The 27539-nt window shown below is 41.1% G+C and overlaps 1 protein-coding gene across 4 annotated transcripts in view; it reads right to left on the bottom strand.

Moving 5' to 3' along the window:
- Positions 1-27539, bottom strand: part of Sema5a (semaphorin 5A) — a 377405-nt gene that overhangs the window by 224589 nt on the left and 125277 nt on the right. For 3 of the 4 annotated variants that reach the window (XM_090332136.1, XM_090332137.1, XM_090332138.1), the window contains exons 3-4: positions 12331-12403; positions 3947-4143 (exon numbers count right to left, since the gene is read on the bottom strand). In XM_090332136.1, coding sequence (XP_090188262.1) covers positions 3947-4070 — 124 coding nt within the window. In that variant the 5' untranslated portion in view covers positions 4071-4143; positions 12331-12403. The remainder of the gene's footprint in view (positions 1-3946; positions 4144-12330; positions 12404-27539) is intronic. The other variant, XM_090332139.1, reaches the window with a different exon arrangement.

The following is a 27539-nucleotide window of genomic DNA, read 5'->3' as shown; positions in this document are numbered from 1 at the left end:
GGTGTTAACTATCACAAATGACCTTAGAAAAGAAGAGAAGAAAAGCCAGAAAAACACAGACTCAAAATGCCATGAGATCAAGGATGTGGACACAGGATTATGAACCTACAAACTGAATGATGCCCAGGCTTGCTGACATCACAATATACTAGAAAGATGGATTCAGTCCTAAGTCTTCAGGGAAAGCATGGCTTATGACTTAGGACTGCCAGCCTTCAAGACTGTAAGAGGAGATATTTCTCAACTTTCAGCCACATAGCTCTAACTTGTTATAGATTGCTGATAGACCATGACAGAGAGAATTACTGAAATGGTAGCCAAGTGACTTAAGTTTAAGCACCTATAACCTTCAGTGATAAAAATAAAGGAAGTCTCAGGCAAAACAGGAAAGATTTGTCCTTCTACCTCTGGCCAACATCACTCAGTGGGCACCTCCCTCTCAGAAAGCTTTCCTTCCTAGATTCCATGTGGATTGCTTTCGATTCTTAAGAAGCCTTGGATGGGCAGCTCCAAAGATTGTAGGCTTTGCATATCTTGCATTCTGTTCCTTTTTAAGATGTTACTGGACTCAAGAGCTAAGACTACAGCTTCCTCTGACCCTGTCTGATACCCATGCAACCATGAGCCAGACTACTCATTTCTAGAGCCCACCCTGTATTTCTAAGCTTCTGTGCTCCAGCCACCCTCTCTAATTTCAGTTCCTCACCCCTGCTGCTTCTGATTGGAGAGATCAGGTAGCAGCCTCCAGATAGAGAACAAGAGTCCTCAAGTGCCTGTGGATGCCATGCAATTACGGAGTCCTCACTAATCCTCAACTTCTGTCACTCAGGACTTAAAGATGCCCCTCTACCTGTACAGGGCATTTGCTAAGATCTGTATCTCAAGACTTACCACTTGCTCTTTCCTATTTGTAAAAATCCTGCACCATCCTGTGTTTATTAATACCTTCCAGCCTTCACTGGGGACTCTGTTCTTAGTCATATATTAGGTACATCTTTAACCTGCCTCCCACAGCCTGGGCTGTCTGGATTGCATCACCCTCTCCTAGGTCCCACAGTTCCAACACGGACACTTGACTGTCTCACATAAGGACTATGTGGTTCACAGTGCTAAATGTAGTCAATACTCCTTTAACAAAGAAAGAGACGATTGCCTTTATTGCTTCAATATGTAGCATAGACTCTACTCATATGTCCATTATGTGATTGTTGAATGTGAATGTAAATTTAAAATATGCAAATTAAAGAGACCCAGATGCCATTTACTAACGATGAGTGTGGTCTCAAACCTAAAGCCTATGAGCTCACGCTGCTGACAAACCTTCTGAGGCACAAACACTGAAAGGATGGAGATGGATAAATCTCTTCCACATCTAAGTAAAACGCCTATGCCATCACCCTTTAACCAGAGAGCCCAATATTAAGAATCACTTCTGTTGACACTCTGCCAAAAATTGAAGCAATGTTTTTAGGGGCATTACTCACAGTGGAGTGATGACAGAACAATGACAGAACCTAACAAAGAATCTTTCAATGGAGAGTAACTGAGAAGCCTGGAATATACCACACTGGAAAACTACATGGGTCCCCAACTGATGCAAAAACTCTATATTCTACCAGGAAGTAACCTCACAGTGCTAAAGTGCATATGTACCACATTTTATCCAGGAGTCTATCAACATGTCTTTGTGTATGTATGTCTACATGACTTCTTTATGGAGTCACTATGGACTGTAAGATGAATGTAAAGGATTTGGGTAAATGCAAAGAGAGGGAAGAAGGTACAAAACACTGAGAGCGAAACAAATTCTTCTGAGTATTCTTGTTTTATTAATTTCACTTCAAACCTCTAAAGGTCAAAAGCAAAATGAAACAACTAAAATTAACTGATTTGGAGGTTGGTGACACAACTACAAAGAAGGAAAGCCTTTCCAGTGATTTTAAAGCATAATTTGGCCTCATTTCCTCAATAAAACCACACATCCTCAGGACAAAAGTTCATCGTCAAAGATTTTCAATAATCACAAGAAACTACGTGGCATGGGGCTAGAAATGATAGAGTTCGTGTTGCAGGATTAATTACATTGACCTGTAGAAACTCAGGATTCTGCATGAGGCAGAAAACATAAAATAGGAAAATGTTAGAAAAGAGCCTGGAGTCCTACAGCTATGCAGAAAGCTTCAAGTGAGCTCACAGTGCAGCGTTTGTGCTTTTTTTTTTTTAATGTTGCCTTAGCAGTGTTCTCAAAAAACAGTTGATAGAGAGTACCACTGACATGCACATGAGAAACCCCTACAACTATAGAAAGAGGTGGGGTTAAAAAAAAAAAAACATTTTATTGACTACACACAATAAAGACCTTTCAAAGATTACCTGAGAGACAGATGCTAGAGGAACTCGGGAACCTACTTTCAATAGGGTTCCCTAGGTTTGAAAGGCCAAAATTATACGATACCTTGAATGAACATATATCAAATATGTTCAAATCTATCTACTCAGGTAATGCTGATTCTAGGAATAACAAAGCAGAAAGACAGCCTCTGTGAGTCCATTAGAATGGTCAATGGATGACTAGTTGAGTATAAAAGAATCAACGCACTAATCTCATCCAAAAATCAGGTCGTGTTTACAAGAAGTAGATATTCTGCCTTATCTAAATGAGCTGCATTTTCGAGAAGAAATCCAAATGAGTGATGAAGGAAAGCTAATTTATACCAACACACTGCATTAAGTGAATGAAGAATAATCAACTCAAAATTCTTGAATAGGTAGATTCAGACAGTGATCATGAACTACCCTTACTTCACAAGTGGGCGTTCTCTGCTTGACGATGGGATGACATAGCATGGCCACAGGCAAAACAAAATACTTCAAGCCTGAATCTGACAGCGTCTCTTGATACCACCGCAGATTCATAGAGACATCTGGGTAGAGTGACTTAACAATGGTAACAGGATGCAATAGCAAGAAGCATTATTTATTGTAGAGTAAAGTAATTCCATTGCTTTGACAATTATTTTGTAAAGGAGAACAAGGGAGACCTCAAACAGTATAATTCCTTAGAAAGGCAAAGTCCAACTTCAATAAACTAAACACCTAGAAAGCAGGTACTTAAAAGAGGTGGGGTGGGGTCAAAGGGAAAGGGATAGATGAATGAAGAGAAGAGGGGGAGAATGTGGTCAAGATTCCACTACAAAAGCCTGCAAAATTAAGAAAAGTGAAGAAAGGGGTATGGAGGGGAGGATCAGTGAGAATGATCAAATGGGCAACATTAATCAAGATGCATTGTATTCATAAACTGCTCTACAAACCCACCTCCTTTGTGCCATTTACTTAGATAAGAAAGAAAAAAAGGAGGGAGGGAGAGAGGGAAGGAGGGAGGGAAGGAGGGAGGGAAGGAGGGAGGGAGGGAGGGAGGGAGGGAGGGAAGGAGGGAGGGAGGGAGGGAAGAAGGAGAAATAATTATCTATATTTGCTTCAACATAATTTGATAGTATGGAATGGAGGATGAGTAGGGATTCAATCGAAGGGAAAGATGGGTTTTAAATTAGTGTGGAGTTTTAGTGTTCCCTAGTTTTGTATATATTTAAATTGGTGATGCTTTTAAAAATAACAAATGACAAAGGTGCTTTCTGACTGCAAAAAATACATCAGACTAGGCTGATGAGATAAGGCCCTTAAGGATAGAGGCATATACTAATTTATTTTCAACCTAGCGTACTCTGAGTCATGAGTTTAATAACTATACACACATTGACAAAAGCAGGAATAATTGAGTAGATGGGTAAAGAAATTAGTTATAACAGGTAGTAAACAGACGCAAGAGGAACTGGAATCCATAGTAAGACTTCAAGATGGTGGGAAGCATAAAGATGAACGTGCACCACACTTAGCAGACGTGGTCTCTGAAGCAAGCCTCCCACTGCGAGCTCCCCTGGGTCCTTACCTTTGTAGGAAATGACTGGGTGTTCAGCTCTCTGGCAGTGAGCAGCATCCTGGGCCTCTGGCTGTATGAGGCTCCACATCCCCAGGCTTGAGAACAGCCATGTGATGATCCAGAATCGCCTCATGGTGGACAGGGCTCTGTGACACTGGGTGCTCCTTGTCTAAGAAGCTCGTCTTCTCCTCATGTGTGAAAAGTACCTAAAACACACAGAGGAACAATCACCAATCCTGTCTTACGGTGGAAGAAGCTTTGGAAAATTCCCATCACTACGTCCCAAGTCCCACATAATTTACAGAGATAAGAGACCATAAAAAGAATAGGTACCAGGGCCGGGAGTTTATCCTAGTGGTAGAGTGCTTGCCTAGCATGCACGAAGACCCGGGTTTGATTCCTCGGTACCACATACATAGAAAAAAGCTGGAAGTGGTGCTGAGGCTCAAGTGGTAGAGCTCTAACCTTGAGAAAGTCCAAGGATAGTGCTCAGACCCTGAGCTCAAGCCCAGGACTGGCAAAAAAAAGACTAGGTACCAGTGGCTCAACGCCTATAATCCTCCCTACTCAGCAGACTGAGGTCTGAGGATTGTGGCTAAGCCAGCCAGAGCAAGAAAGGCCATGTGACTCTTGTCACCAAGTAAGTGCCCAAAAGTGCTAGAAGTGGGGCTGTGACTCAAGTAATTGAGCACTTGCCTGTGAGCAACAGGCCCATCCCAGGACAGAGAGTGTGTGAACAACAACAACAAAAAGTCTGTAGAAAGAAGAGACAAGAGATTTTTTTTTTCTAGGTGATGTTCAAAAGTGTGTGCGTGTATGTATACCTGTGCATGGGCACAGACTCTATTCTAATTCTGAAGTAACTCAAATTGAAGCTTTCCTGAGTCACCATGCTACTCTTAAATAAAACCAGTCAATAGTTGTGATCATTGACCGATTTCGTCTTGGAAACCGCACCACACCTCACAGGCTCTATAATATAGACAGCTATGTGCGCAAACATTACCAGCATCCAGAAAACTCAAAACTACAATGCTACTTCACCAATAATCTGATATGGATGAGACAGTTCTGATAAATTGTCCTATTAAGACTATTTGGTGTACATACTGCTTAAAAAATTAATCAGGCACAATTTCTGGCTAGATACCACACATTAAGTAAATGGAATCTACAACATATAACTACTGGGTGAAATATAGGTACCATATTGGAGCTGGGAGATTGTCAAGGTTATGAAAGAATTAAAAAGATTAAAAAGTTTTAAGGTAAGGCAGACTTATAAAAATAACGATAACCTTCCGAAGAAGCCCGGGTCCTGTGGGAGTTGAAGAACATTTCTGCCACTTCCAGTGGTCAGGTAGAGTCTTGTGAAGGAGTTCATATTTGAGTTTAATATTGAAGGATGAAAAGTCTTCCGATAGATTTCTGGAAGGTCATGCCATACCAAAGGGAGAAGCTGAGAAGGCACAGGGGAGGAAGGGACAAGAGGAAAGACAGGTCTTATGTTTGGGAATGTTTTCCTTTACTTGAACCAGCGCCCAGGAAATATGGAGGGAGCAGAGTTAAGAGATGGAGGTTGGAAGGTAAATTATATTGAAATGATAAGTCATTATTTTTAGGTAACAAATGACTTAGTATACTCATGTTAGAAGACATATTAATGAGATATTGTTATCCACACAATGAATGAAGGAAAATACAGCGAAGTGAGTGGTATGGGGTATGTGCAGGTGAGGCTACTGCAGTTGTTTAGAAAGTAGATAAAGGAAGCCGTAGCTCAGGTTTTGTCCCCATGAGTAAACAGCAGAGAAAACATCACGGGTATAGCAAGGGTGTGGGGTCAAGGGCAGCTGGATATTCTCAGTTTCCCTCCTAAAGGCAGGACTACGTTACTCCGGGGCGTCAGGGCTGCCCAATGACTTCTTGGCACAGTTACTGAAGACAAGAAAAGTGACGGGTACTTATGTGCAAGCTCAGCCTCCACAGGACGGGCAGGTCTCACTCGCCATCACTCTCTGTGTCTTAGAAAACCTTCTTCGGAACGCTACATCAGAAGTCCAAGTAACCTGACTCTGCCATACTACAGAGTGAGGTACTCTGGTGTCTGACACCCACTGAGACCAACGTCCCAGTCAGTCTAGCCAAGACAGAAAATATAAATGCCTACTTGAAATCCACGATATGTTTTCAGCAATCAGCAGAGCCAAGTCACAAAAAACGTAAAATGTGCTTTAGCGTAGCTATAACCTGTTAGACGTTAGAAACACACAGCAAAGAGACACCAATAGACGAGGCACCTTGAGGAGAGTAATGCTGTTCATTGAATATGATGGCATACACTGGATTTACGGGAAAATGTGACCACTGAGCCTGAACATGCCAGGCTCAAAATGCCAAATGGATATTTAGGAAGGATAGGCACTCTAAAAACAAATTACACGTGGTTCATGTTCACCTCAAGAAGCAGGATGGGGCCAAGAGTTTGGTATAGTGGTAAAGTGCTTGTCTAGCATACACAAAGACCAGTGTAGGATGCCTCGACAGCACATACATAGAAAAAGCCAGAAATGGTGCTGTGCCTCAAGTGGCAGAGCTCTAGCCTTGACAAAGTCCAAGGACAGTGTTCACGCTTTGAGTTCAAGCCCCATGACTGGAAAAAAGAAGTGTTTGATCAAAGGAAGTAATCAAGGAAATATTCACAAAAACACGAGAGAGGGAGAACTGAACCAGAAAGATTAGGATCTACAGCAATAGGGAAGTCGTGTTGGGATGGATGACAAAGTCACGCAAAGAAATTAAAGATGGGACACTTGCCTGATGAGGCAAAGGTCAAAGCGTCAGACAACAGATGGTCAGTGGTCAATGTGAAGAAAACAATTTCAGAGAAAATGATGATGGCATCCATGCAGCAAGCTGCCAAGGAAGAACTGGACAGAGGGTAGTGAGAGAGAACTTACATGGTGGTCCCTATCATGCAAGGGGCCAAAAAAATGTAGAAAAATCAGATCTTCACTAAAAGATTTAAAAAAAAAACACTTGGGAAATTTTATCTAGCTTGCTATTATTTAATTGTCCCTCCCAAAACAAAAATGGGGCTGAGTTTGGCCAGGGGTGAGAGAAGGGGTGAACTTAGTCAAAATATACCATATACAAATATGAAATCATCACAATGACATTCTCTAGTACTATTCATGTATAGACATAAAAACATTTACATTTTTTAAAAAAGAAATGAATGATGGGGGTACGGCAGTCACCAGTCAATCGAATAAATAAGAAGTCTTACAGACTTACTTTCAACTGGAAACTTCCTTCCCTTATATTACAACTACACGTCCTCAACCCTACGTGATTGACAAAAATAAAAAGAAAAAAAAATAATAATCCAAGGGTCAGGAGTGTGGTCTATTGGTAGAGTGCCTGCCTAGCATGCACAAAGCCCTGGATTTGATTTCCTGGTACAACATACACAGAAAAAGCTGGAAGCGGTACTATGGCTCAAGTGGTACAGTGCTAGCCTTGAGAAAGCACAAGGACAGTGCTCATGCCTTTAGTTCAAGCCCCAAGACTGGCAAAATAAATAAATATTAGTAATAATCCAAGTGCTTGAACCTACTCTTTCCCTGGGATTTGGAAACTGACAATTATAGAAGAGAGTATTGGCATGGAACATGAAAGGACAGCTGAAATGTAACTGAGTCACCGGTGTCAAGATGAAATGACAGGTTTCTCATGTGAAGCTGACAACTTTAAGAGGTCCATAATTTCCAGACTGTAACATGTTACCTTGTTCTTTAAAATAAAAGGTGTGGAGAAACACTAACTCTCTTTGGCACAGGTCAAAACTTTCTTAATAAAGACCCAGAAACAACAAATTAAAGAAAGTTTGTACAAATGGAACTGCATTAAACTGCAAAGCTTCTGTATGGCAAAGGACATAGCTGGCAAGCTAAACAGAAAGCTCACAGAGTGGGAGATCTTCACTAACCATACAATACACAAAGGCCTCATATCTAGAATATATCAACAGCTAAAAAAAATTGAATCACTCCAAAACTAATCTTCAAAGAAACAACCATCCCATTAAAAAGATGGGGCAAAGACTTAGAGAGTCTTCTCTGAAGAAGAAATAAGAATGGCCTATAGACATATGAAGAAATGCTCGACATCTCTGGCCATAAAAGAAATGCAAATGAAAACAACTCTAAGATTCCACCTCACTCCAGTTAGAATGGCCAGGATCAAGAAATCTAATAACAAGAGATACTGGAGGGCATGTGGCCAGGAGGGATCAATCTACACTGTTGGTGGGAGTGCAAACTCGTTCAACCACTATGGAAAGCAGTATGGCAGTTCCTCAAAAGACTAAACATAGAGCTCCCCTATGACCCAGCAATTCCACTACTAGGCATTTACCCAACCGTCCAGAAACAAGGACATACTAAATCCACTAGCACAACAATGTTCACTGCAACACTATTTACCACAGCAAAGATATGGAACCAACCCAGATGCCCCTCAGTTGATGAGTAGATTAATAAGATGTAGTATTTCTACACAGTGGAATTCTATGTTGCCATCAGAAAGAACAACTTTGCCCCATTTGTAAGGAAATGGAAAGACTTGGAAAAAATCATATTAATCATATTAAATGAAGTAAGCCAGACCCAAAGGAACATAGGCTCAATGGTTTCCCTCATTTGTCATAAATAGTACAAACCTTGGGCTCTCCTAGCAGATATTTACAATAGGGCAAAACCTAGATACATAAGGCCATATAGTATGACAATAAATGAAAGGACCTCCAGGATATGGAAACAAGAGCCATATAATGTGTGACTGTTGTTCTTAATGTACTATGTTATTTTTCATCTCTTTTGTTGTTTCTTGGTTATTCTCATATTGTTACAGTATCTTGCTGTTACCTAGTATGCAGTATATGTGATTATTTGTTTATTTGAGGGTGTTGAGGAGGGAAATGGGGACAAAAACATGAGAAGCGGTATCAATGTGTGCACCTTCTATCTGGCGAATATAACTGTAACCCCACTACTAATTACAATTTAAAAAATATGGAAAAAAAGGTGCTAAAGACAGTGGTCATGGGCACCTTACCCCAATAAGAATGGCCAAGATTTTAAACTCAGACAATGACAGATGCTGGCAGGGTTGTGGAGAAAAAGGAACCCTACTACACTGCGGGTGGGATTGTAAACTAGTTCAGCCACTCTGGAAAGCAGTGTGGAGGTTTCTTAAAGAACTGAAAATACTGACCTTCCCTACGATCCCGCCATACTACTTCTGGGCATCTACCCTGAACATCATAAGCCAAGATATGATAAGGACACCTGCTCAGGTATGTTTATCTCTGCACTATTCATAAGAGGCAGGTGATGGAAACAATCCAGATGCCCTACTGTAGATGAATGGATGTAGAAAATGTGGTACATATATACATACAATGGAATTCTACATAGCCAACAGACAAGATAAAATAATGGCATTCATAGGGAAGTGGATGAATCTAGAGAGAATCATGTTGAGTGAGACAAGTCAAGACCAAAGGAACAAAAGGCGCATGGTATCCTTAATATGTGGCTATTAAATCCAAACAGTACAAGAGCCAGGACTCAATATTTGTGTATCCAAGGCTATGGACATGGTACTGAAAATATAAACACAACTACATAGACATAAAAATTCGTGACTCTATAGACATAATGTTTTAATAAATAGATTAACATGTATCTATGACATACAAAGACTCAGCTTAAATTTCAATTATGTTCTAAAATCTAAGTGCCAATGATTGTATATAGATTCCCTTCTTGAATACTTGTTTGTTAAATTTGTCATTTGAAATATGATGTAAAAATCAATGTTAATAAATTCTTTAATGAAAAAAACAACTAAATAGACCTGATGCTGTAGGTTATTGGTAGAACAATTCTCTAGTCTACTCAAGGTCAATTCCCAGCACCCCAAAAAGGAAATAAATAAAGATTAAAGATCCCTTAAAAAAATGGTCATGGGAAAGTAGCAAGAAAGGGCATTCTGTGTTCAGGTGAACTGGGTATCTAGCCTGCAAGACCAGCGCCTTGGAACAAGCTCTGCTCATACCAGCCAGCCATCCTCTGGAAGTTCCACCTTGGGCTAAATCACATCTCCATGTTGGGGACACTGTGCTTCCAAATCAGAGTTCTTTAGACTTCAGTCTCAGCTCTGGCCACATTTGAGCAAGGCAAATCTTTTATTCAGGGCTTTGTGGTGCATTTAGCACCGCCTCGGTCCTCTACCAATGAGGTTCCAGTAACATTTACCTGCTTGTTGCCAATTAAAAAATGCTCCCAAGCATTCCAAATTAGCCTGTGGAGGGCCTCTGATTTACGGGTATCAAATAGTTCTCCCTGTATAGAAATTAAGCTATCATCGCTTTGAAAGCTTATTCAAAGTACACACACACACACACACACACACACACACACACACATATATATATATGTGTACATATATATAGATATAGATATAGATATATCACGCAACCAAATCTGCACTGAGTCAGTTCAGCAAGATTTCAGCAAAAACAAATAAAATTCATATTAATAGTCACTATTTGCTACATTTAAGAACTATTTTAAAAAGGCATTTCCATAGAAGCAATTACACTAAAAATTTGTCAAGTATCATTTCTCTCCATTTAGGAAATTAAAAATAAGTTCAGGAATGAACTTATGAACATCAATGATATCTATGGCATAAACATTTGTTACTAAAGGTCATTTTGCACTACAAAATCTAACCCTCCTGAGACATCTGCTTCAAAGTCCCCGAAGCTTTGATTTCCAGTTCCTGATGTGGGAGGACGGCTCTATAGACTGGATCTAAATAAGCACAAGTCGGTACATAAGTGTTGGTATAATAAATAACCCTTCCTATGCACACCCACACTGCGACTGAATAGGCTTTGGGGATAGAAAATAACTGTTCTTTTTAGAAAAATAAAAATGCTGTCAGATTTTTTTTAAAAAAAAAAAAGAATAAAAGCTTACACAAGAAGCTTTTCTTAGGGAATAGTTTCTACCAGTTATTAATTTTAAAAAGTATTCCATCATAAGCTTAATGCACTTTTCAGGAAAGACCTGGCTCCTTGAGACATATTGCAAAATTAGACAGGATCACATCTGTTGGCACAATTCAGAGAGACGCAAAGCCCTCCTTGTGCTGTCATTGACATGGAGGGGTTAGGGTTTTGCCAATGAAAGGTTAAAGAAGTCTGGTCAGTCAGCTGGTCCCTCAAGGTGGCCTTCATGAGGACCCATGCCTACTGTACCTAAAGCAAGACCGGCCGCAACCCCAAATGGCTATCCCATGCATGTGTACCTCCCGCAGACAGAAAGAATCTTGTCATCTCACAAACACACAAGCAACCAGGCTTTGCTTGAAACCAGAGTGCTTTGAAAACATTTGAGTTTGCATGCCATCATTCTATCACTTGGCCTATCCCAGAAAAGCAGAATATCTGCTCATGCACAGACGCACCCGCAGACTGGAACTCGCCCTCAGGGACAGCCACAAGGAAGTGATGAATTACTCTATCAGACTTCCAGATACACTCCACACTCACCCTGGCACAGACAGGCAACTGGTCACAACCACAGACAACCAACAGGTGAACAGCCTCACCTGTACAGAAATCCTGTGCTTTCTGAAAATAGAGTCGGTGGTCTTTTACCAAGAGCCCAGCTCTCTTCCTTGGCTCCTACTCCAGCCCAGAAGGGCAGAGCCTTTCAAAATTCCAACATGGTAACTATTGTGCCCAATAATTGTGCCCAGTGTGCCACTTCACCACTTTCTCATTAGAGAAACTCTGCCCTGCAGAGTTAACATAATCTTTTGTTTCTAAGCTTTTTATTGGTTTATTTTTACCAGTACTAATGATTGAACTCAGGGTGTTTGTTAGACCTCGGTCACAGCTCTGGTGACATTTCAGCAAGACAAATCTTTCATTTGGGGCTTTTTGATGCATTTAGCACCCTCTCTGGCCTCTACCCACTTCAATATGTTCTATACATTAAAAAAAATTAAGTCAGCTTTATTATTTTAATCCACCTACCTTAACTGTCAAATTTTGGCAAAAGAAGTTTATTCTACATGAATTAGTGAAATGGTTTTAGGAATGTGTTAAGGAAAACTGTTCACTCTCGAGTAGAGACACATGGCTGTCTGCCAACTTTGGATAACTGAGTAGAAGTCATTTTTAGTAACCATACATTTTCCTCCTATCTGAGACACAACTTTATAGCTCTATAAAATGACCTCCTGGTAGGAAATGAAAAAAAGCAAACGTTTAACTATTTTATACATTTCAATAATGGTTCGGCTCCAGTGACCTTGTTTGATATCTCTCTTCAAGGGACTGTTATTACACGTTTGCTGTATTCTCCTGGTTTGGCTCCAGACTGCCTGCAGGGACAATAAAAATAAATGAAGTCCATTAGATAAAATTATTATTTACACAACAACAATATTAATTTTATCTGTCAGCAGGTTTTAAAATGAAGGGAAAGTTCATTCAATCTACCTCTATGTTAGCTAAAAGAACAAGAGCCTTTTCTAAGAAAAGAGAGGTAAAATATAGAATAACAGTGCAATCTAGCTAACATAACAAGACAAGCAATTTCTAAAGGATTTATCTAGAGACTTTTCCTCAAGGCAAGCAACTTAGGTTGGACACAATAAAATGACTGAGTTGTAAATGACACCCTTATTGTGAAATCACTAGTCCCAGCGAGGATATCCTTCTCAATTACAAGGTAAGACATCTATGCCAAGTATGCCCGATCAGGCTGCCATATTTCTGGTAAACATCACTGATCACCTCCTAGCTGCCAAATTCAGGGAGCCCAGGGGCCGGGCAGTTCAGTGGCAGGGTGACTCGACTGTCTCGAGTTAAGCTTCCTTCTCTGCTTTATATAAAACTCCAGTCTGTCTAAATTATTGTCACATACTTCTCAGTCTACCCCTAAATGAAAATGCACACCAATATCTTTGGCACCTAAAAGGTTACCCGCAATTAACATATTCTACGTGTTTGCAGGGAGAACTGTCAAGGTGAACAACATTAGTTAAGGAAAAGTGTCAGGGATAGAAGGGAAAAAGACCAGAAGAAAGAGTAACAGTGCTACTTATTTTAAGAAAAATCCTACTTTTCTCCTCCTCTACAATTGTGTTTTCTAACTCATGTGACTTCTCTAATTCATTACAAATTCTGAAACCTACATCTTTGTCTTGGATTCTATACATAACCTAGACCTACAAAAAAATATATTCAGAAAAGGTGCCAAGGCAGCTTTTCTATGGGAGACCTGATGGCAACTGACTCCTACTACTTGCCAGAGTTAACCACACCATTTACCCCGGGATTTGACCCATTTCACACCCTTTCTCCTAGACCCACTTCTCGTCTCGTCCCTGTGTCCTGGCAATTCTTCCTCACCTACTGTGTGGGTGATCTCTTTTCCATCCCGGCAAAATTCCTCTGTAGTCAGCTGTTTGGTGGGATTCACTGCCTCTAAACTCCATCTTTAAGCATCCTTAAGTATCCTTCCAGTTCTCCCTCATCTCCACACAGCCTCAGTGGGCATCAATACTCATTTCTATTAAACCATTTGTCACCCTGAGCTACAGCTGTCTATCTGCTCCATTCTAAAACAAGGCTGTGAAATCTCAGCCTCTGGACTTCATGGTATATATAGAACAGAATCAACCAGTATCTGAGAAGTGAACACACAGCAAAAGGAATGAAAATCCACATGTAAGTCTTTACCTTCCTCACAGTGCCTATGCTCCCATTAAAATGCTATTCACATATGTCTTTCATCCACTACTGCTGTAAATTGTCACAGATGTTTTACCCCTCTATTAAAATTCTCTTAACATCTGGTTCAAATACATGAATTCCCATGGTTTTCTGAATTGTCCTTTCTAAATGTCATAATTTTCCAATTAATCGTCAAAGGGATGAAGGGATTATTACAGGCAGACAGACTGAAATGAAAAGGTCTCCAGGGCTAGGAACTATGAGCGCAGACAGGGGAGATGACCACATGGAGGAGTCTGCAGTTTTGCCCGTATCTCATTCACCAGAGCCATGTGAAATAACGGAGACAAGAAGGAGTAGAAACAAATTCTCTAAATGCATTATTGTAGGTTGGGAATATAAAATCTTGTAAGACTATGAAGTAAATCTACCAATCAAACAGAGATCATTCATGGGGGGGAAAAAAGAGCAAAAACAGATCGTTTGTTGAAATGACCTGCAACTTGGTCTTTTCTAATTGTCAACCCAGAAAACCACTGTGCCTGTCTGACCTTCAGACACAATGGTTCAGACACATTGTGATGCACAAGTTTGAATACATCCAAATCTGTTATGGTCTTTAAAAAAACAAATTCAACTCTCAGAGCCATCATGATTTGGGTAAGTACACCAAAAGCAAGACTGAAAAGTTCATCCTAAAATTAAAATTTGGGAAACTCCATAAAAAGAAATGATTCGAGTGATGAAAGATTAATGAAATACATAAGAAATTATAAAATGGGTTATGCCCTGTATTTTTTACTCTAGATTTTGGAAATACATGTAAAGCAGACTTAGCATTCTTTTCTATCTTTTACATAGGAAGATAAGACTCACAGAAGCCACTGCTCAATGGAAAATCCTACAATTTTCAACAGAAAAATTTTGACCTTGAAAATCAGTGTCATCTTACTGTCCTAACATATAACATCTCTCCCTTCTGTATGAAATATGCTGTTTCCCTTGGAGACAGATTAAAAAGTAAAAACTCTGCCCATCCTCAAAGCTTACTGCCCAGAACTTCATCAAGCAAAGGACAGGTCTGGAACGACAATGTGTGCCATCTCTTGCTGCCTCCAACACCCCGGCCAGGGACGGGCTGCTCAGATCTGACACTCAGGAACACCTGCTTAGGCATTAGTCCCAAACGATGCCTAAAACATGAATTTCCATCCACTTCTTCACCTCTACTTCAGACAAAGAACTGCTGCTTCCACACTAACCAGCTAAACTACCAACACTCTCCCTCTCTTCTCCCAGCCAGAGTCTTTTCCACCATAGCTGTAGCCGTGATTTTATTCCAAGACTCCTGGACAGTCATGTGAAAGCTCTTGCATTACACAGTCAAAGTAGAAGTCATATGGTCCTCTTCTATCATCTCCACCGCTGCCAACGAGCTCATCTCTCTTCCTTTCTCACCTAGGCCTGCTGGAGACTCTCTATTGGATCTCCATGCTTTTCCCCTTGGTCTCAAAAACTTCATTTTCTGTGCTGCTACCACAATAAACTTAGTAAAGAATGAATCTGATGAAGTAGTTTAAGCTGCTTAGAAATCTTCCAACAGCTCCCTTGGCAACCTTCCAAACATGTAAATCCCTGACCCCAGCACAAAGCCCTGCTTGGAGGCTAGCCAGTTCATCCCCACACCATTGCCAGGCATCACATTCACCTTGTGCCGGGCTCTCGCCTGCACACACATGCAAGCACACACATGTACTTGTGCATGTGCAGTCACACAGACACACCCCCCTTCCCTGTGGCCTCTGCATTGCAGGAGCTCACCTCCTCGCAGAGTGCACTGTTTGGGGGAAGCATTCAGTTGCTTCTTGGAAGACAAATGAGGCAGGATAGCCTTGGTGGAAACAACAAAACATCCTGACTGCTTCAGGACAACAAAATATTTCCGGGGGCCTCTGTGCTCAGTCATCTCCATAGTGTAGAGACTTGAGTGATAGGAACCACACAATTAAGATACAACCATCCATGGATGTATTTGCAGGATCTTACTCGCCATCACTGGATGTATTCATCTGCTAGACCCAGAAACAACTGGAGCTCAGAGATGTTATTTTGCTCTCTGGCCCTCATAGCACCTATAAAATAGTATTACACATGTGAGCAATAAAGATTGTCTGAATAAATAATAAACAGGGAGGAAAGCAAGGTGATGGATAAAATAGGTGGTAGGTAAGTTTTTAAGGTGTTTTCCTTTCTAGGAGATAAAGGGAAGGAATCATGCCCATTTTATTTTGGCCACTGAATAGTATTTAAGCAGACTTCAAAAGAGGATGTTTAGAAAGTTACCAGACAGCTCAAGAGAGTCTCATATGGGGACAGTGGGAAAACAAATCAATAACAACCTTGAGTTTACCTGACACAAAACTGCTAATGACACATGCAACCCAGGTAACGGGTGATGTTACAGAGCTCAGCTTATTGGCGAGGGATGTGGAAATTCACTGAGGACATTAGAAGAAAGATCTTCACCAAGTGTTTTTACTTCCACATTTCATATTAGAAGTAATGGTGTATGAGTTGATTAAGACATAAAACTGAAGAATTCTAACATACCAATTGAGAAACAGAAATGATATTGTTTCACTTTTACAAACAGCCCTTGATCAATGAAGAGGTTAAACTGTGTTGCCTGACTTGGCTGTGGAAAGGTCAAGAATCACCCAGCAATTCCTCACCTGGCAAAGCCCCAGTACCCTCCTGTCTTCCCATGCCAGAAGGACAGCAACACCTTTGCAAGGATCCAGTTGGCTTACAAAGCTAAGCTCTACAATTATCACCCTGCCTCAGTTTCCATTCTCTGTTATAAGAAGTAATACATAGCTAAGATCATCAGTTAATTTGAAAGTGAATAAGAAACAGAAAAGAAGTCTTGAGAAGTATAAATAATTCAGACTGGGCAGAAAATAAACCTCTAACAACCAAATGAGTGCCTCTCTAAAAGAGGAGAAAGTAAGAACAGTATGGTATGTAATAAGAATTGTAGCCAGGCACAGTGGCTCACGACTATAATCCTAGCTACTCAGGAGGCCGAGATCTGAGTATCAAGGTTCAAAGCTAGACTGGGCACTAAAAACCAAGAGACTTTTATCGTCAATTAACCAGTAGAAAACTGGAAGTGGTACTGTGGCTCAAAGGGTAGGATGGTAGTCTTGAGCTGAAGAGTCCAGAGACAACACCCAGGCCCAGGGATAGGGCAATAGCCTTGAGCTGAAGAGCTCAGGGACAACGCCCAAGCCAAGAGTTCAAGCCCCACGACCAACCAAAAAAAAAAAAATGTGAGAATGCAGCCTCTTATTAAGACAATTCCACATCTGCCCAGAAAATGTGAAAGAGCATTTCTTACACTGTCCATACAAGCAAAATCTTGGAAATACTCCAAGTATCTCTGGAGAGAATGAGAATTTTCATGGCTTGTTATGTCACAGTCAGATGAGTGGACAACAACCCATGCAACATAAATCAATATTATGAACATGAAATTGAGGGAAAATCAAGAATATATAATATAGCAATTCAATATTTACTGAAAACTAATGCCAAAACTCAAGAATACGTCATGTTTGAGAAAACGGTATTGAAAAAGGTCAATAGACAAAAAAGGACTTCACAGTCGGGCTCATATAAACCTGAACCAATGTTTCATGAGCATCACAAAGAAAACATCCGGTTGCTGTTAGAACACTTGCTCTCCCTTTTCCCCAGAACAAATCAGAACCTTATCTGTCCTCTGAGGTTCATATAAAGCTCCAGTTCCTGAGAACCATTTCCTTACAGACAGGCAAGGTATTTTCTCAGAACCTAGCAAGGTCAAACTACATCTCCAGGACCTTCATTCTCTACTAGGCAATGTGCTTTATTCTGAGCTAGCATCCCCTCTACAGCTTAAGAATGGGACATCAGAGCCGGGGTCCCAATTGTCACTGTGATCTTTCTCTGCCTAATATTCAAAGTATCTAATATTTTCTGGGGGCAGGAGGGAAAAAAAAAACAACCACTAGCAAATAGCAGAAGCAAATAGCAATAGCATCTAATATAGCAAGAGGTTCTGGGACCAGCATGTCTGGGAACTGTGGTTATTGAATAGAAATAATAAGAGTGAGTGATCTGCCCTTCTGGCAAATAAATTGCAATAAAGTCATGGGGAGAATATACTGAGAATAGGAGTAGCAAACATTTACTTGTTTGAAAAGGAAAAAAAAACAACATTGTTACAAGAAAAAAACTGAAGAAAAAAAATCCCTTACAGCATATCCACAGTTAAATATTATGCAGTTTATAAAAACAAAGTAGTAAAATTTGATATTCTAACATATAAATCCAATAATGGTGCTGAGTGAAAACAAAGTACATTCACATGTCTATTGAGAAAAAACTATTAGAGAGAAAAATCCAATTGTTGAGTGAAATAAACCAAATAAACAGCAACTATTTTATATTTATAGGTGTAAATAAAGATAGCAAGTATTTTGAAAACATTCCTCTCTGTGACTTGAATATTAAGCAGTACTCATTGATTCTATCATTTAAAGCAAGTAAAACATTTATTTATAAAATAAAGGGATGAGGAGGAATTTGTTTCACAGATTATGTAATGGGACTTTCTAGGTAAAGAGAATGGGAACAAAGGTAGGTAGCATGGCTGGTGCAGGGAAGAAACACTGATTTGAAGAAAGCATGGCCTGAAGGTATAAACTCCCACAGAACAGTGCCAAATAACCACAGCTTTCTTCAAGCAGAAAGGGAAATTCTCACTCTTCTCAGCTAGAGGTGTAAGGCAAAGTTACAAGAAGTTTTTCAGGTGTAAAGGTGGAAACTGTGAGACAGAGACACCAGAGACATGGCAGATGAGGAACCTCTGCTCACTGGCAGCTCTTCCTTGTACCTGGGAGTGGCTTCGCCCTCCCCAGAGGATACAGAATTGGTCTCCAAGTTTTGTCTGATAAACTGTATAGCACAAAGCTATCAGCCTACTCCAAGACCCAATGTCAGGCAAGCAAGCAGGGAGATGTACTGCCATTCAGACCGGGCTAGGCCACACCTGGTCCTCCAGCTGGGACCTTCAGAGCATAAACAGCAATCACAGACACAGTTATCCAAAGAAGGACCCAGGGCCTACATATTCATGGAGAAATGCTCAGCTTCATCACTGAAGTACAAAGTTAGATTATCCTCACATCCCATCTCCTCCAAGTAAGAAGCCAATCGTCAAGAAGCAAACACTGGTGAGAATGTGGGGACAGAGGCAGCTTCATACACTCCAGGCGGGAATGTAAACTAGTGCCACAATTCTGGAAATTAGAGGAGAGTCCTCAAAAAAACTAAAATGGGGTTTTCCTTATGTGCCTTCTATACTGCCACTGGGCATATAACGAAAGAGGTGTAAATCAATGTACAAGAAAGAAACTTGAGTTCCCATGTTTACTGCTGCACTGTTTATGATAGATAGCCAAGTACAGAATCAGTCAAGGTTGCCCAAAACAGATGAATGAGTTAAGCAGATATAGTCCATATATATCACAATATATTACACAGCTATAAAGAAAATGGCTAAAAGGCCGGGCATGGTGGCTCACGCCTGTAATCCTAGCTACTCAGGAGACTGAGATCTGAGGATCATGGTTCAAAGCCAGCCCAGGCACTAAAGTCAGTGCCTGACTTTTATCTCCAATTAACCACCAGAAAACCGGAAGTGGTGGTGTGGCTCCAGGGCTAGGGTGGTAGCCTTGAGCTGAAGAGCTCAGGAACAGCGCCCAGACCCAGAGTTCAAGTCACACAACCTATTTGAAATAGGAAAGGAAAGGAGGGAAAACAAGATGACTATGATGGGGTTAGGGAAGGGAAATGGGGACAAAAACATGAGAAGGGGTATCAATGTGTGAGAAATAATGCACTACTACCTGGCGAATGTAACTGTAACCCCTCTATATATTATAATTTTAAATAAATAAATATGTTTTTTTTAAAAGAAAAGAAAATGGCCAGAATGGGAGAACATGTGGAGCAAGTTAAACCAAACTCAAAAAGCTAAACATTGCACGTTTTCACTGATACGCATTAGAAAAAAACTTAAAAAATATAAACATTCTTGGGTATGACTATGTCTACACACACACACACACACACACACACACACACACACACACACACACACAGGAGAGAAGGGAAAAAGAAAGGGTAGATAATTTCAAAATGCAGTGCAACCGTGTACTAAGATGCCATAAGGAAGCAAATTTAGTGAAAGCTGTGGATCCACAAGAGGCTAAGAGAGGGGCGGGAAAAGGAAACCTATACATAATATCTCTGTGATTAAAATATAATCCATGTACATCAAAAACACAGTGAAACCCTCAGCATAATCATATTCAATTCATAATTCATATTCCCTCCAACACTGACCACAGCCTCACATGAAGCTGTCCTGCAGAGCAGACAACACATTTGTACAGGTCAGTCAGCGTGATTTGAAGATATCCTGCACAGACTGACCCACCACATGCAGTAACTCAAGTCATAGATTTGCCTGCCTCTCCCCTCCTTCCCCAGAGAGGGCAGGCCAAGGACTGGAGTCCCCTGTCCCTCCAGTCTTCAGCTTCCTGGTGGCTCCTGGCCTCGCCGCAGGTGGTCCTGAACCAGTGCTGTAGCTCAGAATTCCATATGCTTCTTCCTTCACAATCATCATTCCCTTCCAGCACCTGATGAGAACCATTCCAGATAAACTGACCATCAGAGATGCCAGCAAAGGCTTACATCAAGGTATGTCCACTCTAGTCCGAGGACCACACGTCACAGACACAAGTTGATGTCGTTGCAGAATGACCCTGACTGTTCAACGTGATGAAGATACAAAAACGATTCACATTCCGTAGAAACATTGTTAGTGCTCTGTGCTTTGAATTTGGACCTTTTCCCCAGCTAGAGATATTTAATCCAGAACTCACATGAGGAGCTGGGCTGGCAGCCACAAACAAGATCCAATCAGCTCCCACACCCCCGCAGAAGTAAGTGAGACGCAACAATGGACACGTTGCTAAGTTTACTAACTTGCCTGTACCAAATCCATGTTGGATTTATAATATTTTAAACTTATCTGGGACTGAAACTCCTCATAAAGAGATGCATCTGCATAAGTAAGTAGATAAAGAAGGATGCCATTTTTATTGTGATTAATAGAAGTGTTACATTATATTCACCAGATAAAAGGCACATAACTTCACAAACATTGATACCCTTTCTTACGACATGGTCCCCATTTCCCTGCCACCCCCCACCCCCGCTTATCTTGATGTCCCCCCTTCCCTATCCAATTTCAAATAACCAATTAAGCACATACACAATATATCACATAACAAGGTGAAATATTGTAACAATATGAGATAACCAAGGGATGGCAAAAGAGATGAGAGATAGCATAGTACATTAAGGACAACAATCATTATATGGCTTTTGTTTCCTTCTCCTGGAGGTCCTTACATTTAGCGTCATACTATTTGGCCAGATGTCTCTAGATTTTGTTCTATTGTAAATCTCTGCTAGGAGAGCAATTTTTTAAGAAAAAAAAATTTGGTCAGTCATGGAGCTCAGGGCCTGGTCAACTGTTGCTAAGCTTTTTTGCTCAAGGGCTTTTTTAACTCTATCACTCTAAGCCATAGCTCAGTTTTTAGGTGGTTAACTGGAGATGAGTCTCAGGCACTTCCAGCGTGGACTGGCTTCAAATTGCAATCCTTGGATTTCACCCTTCTAAGTGGATAGGATTATAGTCATGAGCTACCAGTGCACAGCCCAAGAAAAGATTTAATGATACATTTGCTCAAGAACTAACGTGTTTCAGCAGTAGTAAACACTGTATTTATATGTTGTATACATAAAATGCATACATACACATGTACACATATGCACATAATCATTCTCAAGTTGAAATATTTCTTAATCTACATTCACTGATGTGGGGGGCTCAGAGATTGCTGAGATACAGATTCCCATCTGTGACTCTCCACTTTGCAACTATGAATGGAACTAGTCTTTGTATCTTTCTTCTGAGATTGAAAGGATTTAATGAATGATCCAGTGTTCAGTATTTAGAACAATGGTGGACCAATTAGGAGTTCCCAATAATTGTTAGACAGACAATGAGGACCTTTAGAGTTATGATTAATATCTGTAAAAATATATACCACCATCAGAATATTCTGACATAAGAATTCTGTATAAGTTTTGAGACATCAGGGGAGACATAGTTTATACAGGTTTATTGTAAATCAGTAGGTATGATTACTCTTATCAAAGAATAAGTATTCATTTGCTGAGAAAATGCTACAGAAGAGAGTCAACACAAGAAATAACTTTTCTATGTGGTCCCAGGGTTGGAACTCAGGGCTTTGAGAATGCTACACAGGCGCTCTACCACTTGAACAGGGTCCAGAGACAGAAAGTGAGCATCTGAGCACTCTTTGTGATTCACACCATGGGAGAACTGTAATCTCTTACCAGGGTCCTATTTAATGATGCCATCTAGACCTAGATATGGTGTCAAATGCCATCTGTGATTATTTTTTAAAAGACCAGAATAAGTTTACCCTGCCAGAAGTAACCATCACCCAAGAAGCCTTGCCCTAATTCAATTGTGACATAACCCCTCCAGGTCAGCATCTCCGTGGTTCTGTCCTGAAAGAAGAAGCTAATCCAGCGGCAGCAGCAACAAATACACTAGAACCCGGTGTTTCTTGGAAAATCCCAAAGAGCCAAGGATGTTATTCGCAGCAGGAAATGCATGGATTAAAGGTCCACTTATCAGTGAAGCAAGGGCAGGAAAACCACAAATGGAGGAAAACATGATGCTGTGAAGCATCAAGAAAGCAAGTGACGTCCACTTCCACAGCACACTGCATGCTCAGGAAGTGGCTGTCCATAACTCCTAAGGGGCAACGGCTCCCGGAGCACCACGCTGACAGCGCCGACCACCTTGCAAGCAGCCCCACGATCATCCTGCAGATAAAAGAGAGTGAGATCGCGGCCCTTCAAAACAACAGCTCGCTGTCCAGGATGTTCCTGGAGTGGTTAAGATGATTCTCACCGATTAGAAAAGGGAGAAGCGGCTGCCATTGCAGAAAGATGCCAAACAGAGGCAAATCTTGGTGATGAGCAGAGCTGAGCAGAGCAGAAGGCACAGCCCCCCACAGCGCTGCCATGAATGTGTGCCAGTGCCAGGGTCTTCAGCCCTGTAACTGACAGGTCTCCTCCATTTGCCAAAACAACTCATCCACACGCCACTGTTTTCTTTCTGTACAATGATATGACAAAACGCTGCTTGCAAACTATGAGCATGGAACAATGACAGACCTGAGTACAGGACACCACATTATTGTGCTTTCTAAATTGCACAGTACATCTCAAATGCAAGTTCATACTGAAGTATTCGACTCTCTGAAAAACATATCCCAGTGACCCAGCAAGCCCGCATCCACACACATACCTAGGAGAAAGAACACAGGTCTACAGCACACCTGAACAGAGGAAACGAGCCATACAAAAAGTTCAATGTAAAACTGACACCGTGATTCAACAATTTTAGTCCAAAGCATATTTTTGACTCAAACACAGCAGCTATCTACACAGCTTGTTGCCTTATACATATTCATGAAACAAATGATTCTACAATTAGCTTAAATGACCTTTTATCATTCAGACTTGCGGACTCATTTGTAATTTATATAATCTAGTATTAGAAATGACATTTTTCTAGTAACTTTTTTCATTATTTACTTGCTAATTGTATTAATGGAGACATGGATCTCCAGGCCCATGGCATGGGTACCCTCAGGCAGTCCCTAGGGGCAAATTAACACCAATTCACCATGAAGATGAATGGGATAAAAATAAGCAGCATCAACTTTACAGTATTGGACAGGACAAAAGAAGAGATGCCGGAGAGGGTACAGGATAGGAGAGGATTTGGGGCAAGCTGTGCCAAATGTTGAGACACCAGCTTCACCTAGGGGTAAATCACAAAGGTGGTGATTTTGCTACACAGACCACACTGTGCCACTGAGGGAAAGGGTCCACTATTCATCTAAGAGCCTGACCTGAAGCACCGGACCCAGGAGCCACCCTTCCCTCCTCATCACACAACGCCTGTGAGATGACAAGGACTCACTGTGTCAAAGAGCCTTCTCCACAGCTAGGAAATTTCAGAAGCACCCTCAGCCCATGCGTCCCACAGTGAGGTTGTAAGGTTGCGTAACTTGTCAAGACAGCATTTTAGGTCATGGAATACTTATGGGTTTCCTGAACACAGCACTAGAAATCTTCAGCTAGTGTCTCTTTACAAATCAAGCCCTTGCCCACTGGATGAGATGTTTCATTCTTTGGGGGTTTTCTGGGAAAGAGTCACATCTCATGGAAGTTTTCCAAAGGAATTTCAAGGATGAGGTTGGCCCAAGGTGGCTAGCTAAGCATAACTCCATCAAAACATACAGCTGCCTCCTCTCTGGACTGTCACCACCCCTCCACACCACTGATTGCACACAGGCCACACACGGGCTTCAGCATACACTTTTTCCCCCCTGTGGGTCATGGGGCTTGAACTCACCCTGGGCATTGTCCCTGAGCTCTTCAGCTCAAAGCTACCACCCTACCCTTGAACCAAGCCTCACTTTCTGTTTTCTAGAGGTTAATTGGAGATAAGAGCGTCTGGTCCTTTTGTACCAGGCTGGCTTTGAACCTTGATCCTCAGATCTCAGCTTCCTGAGTAGCTAGGATTACAGGCGTGAGCCACAGTGCCCCACTGGTCTTTAGCATACTCTTAATAAATTAAATGCCAGCTTGTTCCAGGTGAATCAGTCCTGCACATGAATATCTGCAGACAACTGTCTCCATTGATCCATAGTGTGGAGTTCTGTTCTTATGCGCTATAGCTGTGAACAGTGATTTACACACACACACACACACACACACACGCAAAAGCACACATGCATATACACATACAGAGACATCACATGCTCACATGCACACACATATGCATGAACACACACACACACACACACACACACACACACACTCACACACACACACACACACACACACACACACACACACACACACACACACACACACACACACACTGGACTCCTAAGTCACCCTCCTCTTCCCTTGTTCATTCCATACAGCAAGACTCACATAAGCTATTCGTGCCCACAACAAATGAGGATATGTAGGTCAGGGCAAGGCCTCCTTTGTCCCATTTCAAACATACAACAGCAGAGTTAAAAGGGCTGCTTTGGACACTTTATCTTATCCATCACTGCTTCTCTTTAGAGGTGAGGTGTCTCCATTTTATTCCAGCATGATGGCACACAACTACAATCCCACTTCTCTTGAGATGGAGACTGGAAAATCCAGGTTGGAGCCCAGCCCAGGAAGAGGGTCAGCAGAACTTCATCTCAACCAACAACATGATGTCTCATACCTGTAACCTTAGCAATGAGGAAGATTGCAGGGAGACTGTAGTCACTGGCAGCCTTGGGAGACCCCTGCATTTGAAATGTAACTAAAGCACCAAGGACGACATAGTACCATGACCCTAGTAGTGACGCCCCCATCTAACAAGTGTGAAGCAGGAGAGAGAAAAATGAGGTTCGGGATTTTCCTCGACTCTGTCGTGGAAATGTACTGATTCCATGGGGCCTCATTCTCATTATGGAATCAGACAGGTGTAGGAAGGGAGCCTATCTTTCTGGCATTAGAAGAGGTCTGTTTTTGTTTTCTTTTCAAATTTGGTCAGCTCTCTTGCTGATCTAAAGGTATAACTACCATCTACCCGTCAAAACTCTCATGAAAGACCAATACGCTGAGTTGTTTATAGTCTCAACACACAAATCTTGTAGTCAGGTGCTACCAAATGGGGTGTGTGGCAATCCCCTCAATCCCTGCCCCAAAGGCATCCTGGTTAAATCATCTCTGCCTGTGTTCTCTTTTTCTTCCCATTTACTTGCAACCTGAATTAAATGTTGTGCCAGGGCCTGTGGGCTTGAGCCTGAAATCTCACTGCATGGATCTGTCTCATTCATCATTCTCCCAGAGCCCAGCAGTCTGCACCATTGAGTCATGAGAACTTCAACAGTGTGTCTTTATCCTTCATACTCTGAATGCCCCATCCAAAGTGACAACTTTTCCATTTTTCATTTCATTTCATGAAGACTTCTGTCCAATGCATCCACAAAAGCTGTCATTTAACCACACTCATTCCTATGAGAATGAATACATCTTTCCTTGAGCTCCAAAATCATCTCATATGCCCTGCACTATTCCACTCTCCCAGTGCTACAACAATTTATCACTTAATTTTCCCATGAACATACAAGTCTATGGCCAAACATACTCTTCTTACTACACCTGTTGATTCCAATAGAGTATTAGTGAATCTTAAATAACACCAAAAAAACACAGTTCATGTCTATTAGATAAAGGGGGAAGCATATGAGAAATCAGGAAATCCATCTTTTCCATCAGGCAACATGAATTTAAGGCTTCATACCACACCACGCTGACTGGATGATTTGAGCAATTAATTCACTTTTCTAAGGCTCCACTGCCCCATTATGAAATAGAATAGCATTGTGCTTTTCCAGTGTGACTGTGGAGATCATAATATTGAATTCTACAATAACAGCATCTCACAGTGACTAGCATGCAATGATTAACAAAGATACCTGCTGCCACAAGACAGTTAAGACAGAAATCCTCAACTTTAACTCATCTCATACCCTGAAAATATTAACTGGTCTTTTGGGAAGAGGAGTCCTTGTCAGTATGGAGAGACTCAAGCTTTACAAACAACTTAATAAAATGGATGGAAGAACAAGAGAAGCAACCTACACACAAAGCTGTGTTGCCTCAAGAGCTGGTGAAACACATGGCATGTAAAACCCATGACCTTCACATGCCACCTCTACTGGGACTCATCATTACAAGGGCTGTGATTTCTACACCCAGTTACTCATCTAGGAACTCAAACACTGTTTTTATATTCCTGAAATACCAAGTCCCATATTTTTGTTAAATTCCTGGCATGAATTTAAAACTAAACAGAATATAGCAATGACTTATTTTCTGTAATCTAAGTAAGGAAGTCAAATGACTGAAAATAGCACTCTCCTATATGTGCACATGGAGTTACTGCTGGACTTAAGAGAGTAAAGGTAGCTGATGGCTTATGCCTGTAATCTAGCTACTCAAGAGAATGAACTTTGAGGATCACAATTTCAAGCTAGCCGGTGCAGGGAAGTCAATGAAACTCTTTCTTATCTGCAATTAACCACCAAAAAGCCAGTAGTGGTCTATAACCTCCCCATTTGTTAGGAAATGGAAAGATTTAGAAAAAATCATACTAAGTGAAGTAAGCCAGACTCAAAGGAACTTAGGCTCAATGGTTTCCCTCATTCGTCATAATCAGTAGAAACCTTGGGCTCTACTAGCAGAGATTTGCAATAGAGCAAAATCTTGATACATAAGGCCATATAATGTGAAGCTAATTGAAAGGACCTCCAGGATATTGAAACAAAAGCCATATAATGAATGATTGTTGTCCTTAATGTACTATGTTATCTCTCATCTCCTTTGCTGTCCCTTGGTTATCTCATATTGGTATAGTATCTCACTTTGTTATCTGATATATTGAATTTATTTGTATTTGGATATTTGAAATTTGATAGGGAAGGGGGGGAAAAC

Source organism: Megascapheus bottae, chromosome 4 (assembly GCF_031878675.1).
Source record: "Megascapheus bottae isolate mThoBot1 chromosome 4, mThoBot2.hap1, whole genome shotgun sequence".
Lineage (NCBI taxonomy): Eukaryota > Metazoa > Chordata > Mammalia > Rodentia > Geomyidae > Megascapheus > Megascapheus bottae.
Note: the sequence above shows the minus strand (reverse complement) of the source record. Positions and strands in the feature narration are given on the sequence as shown.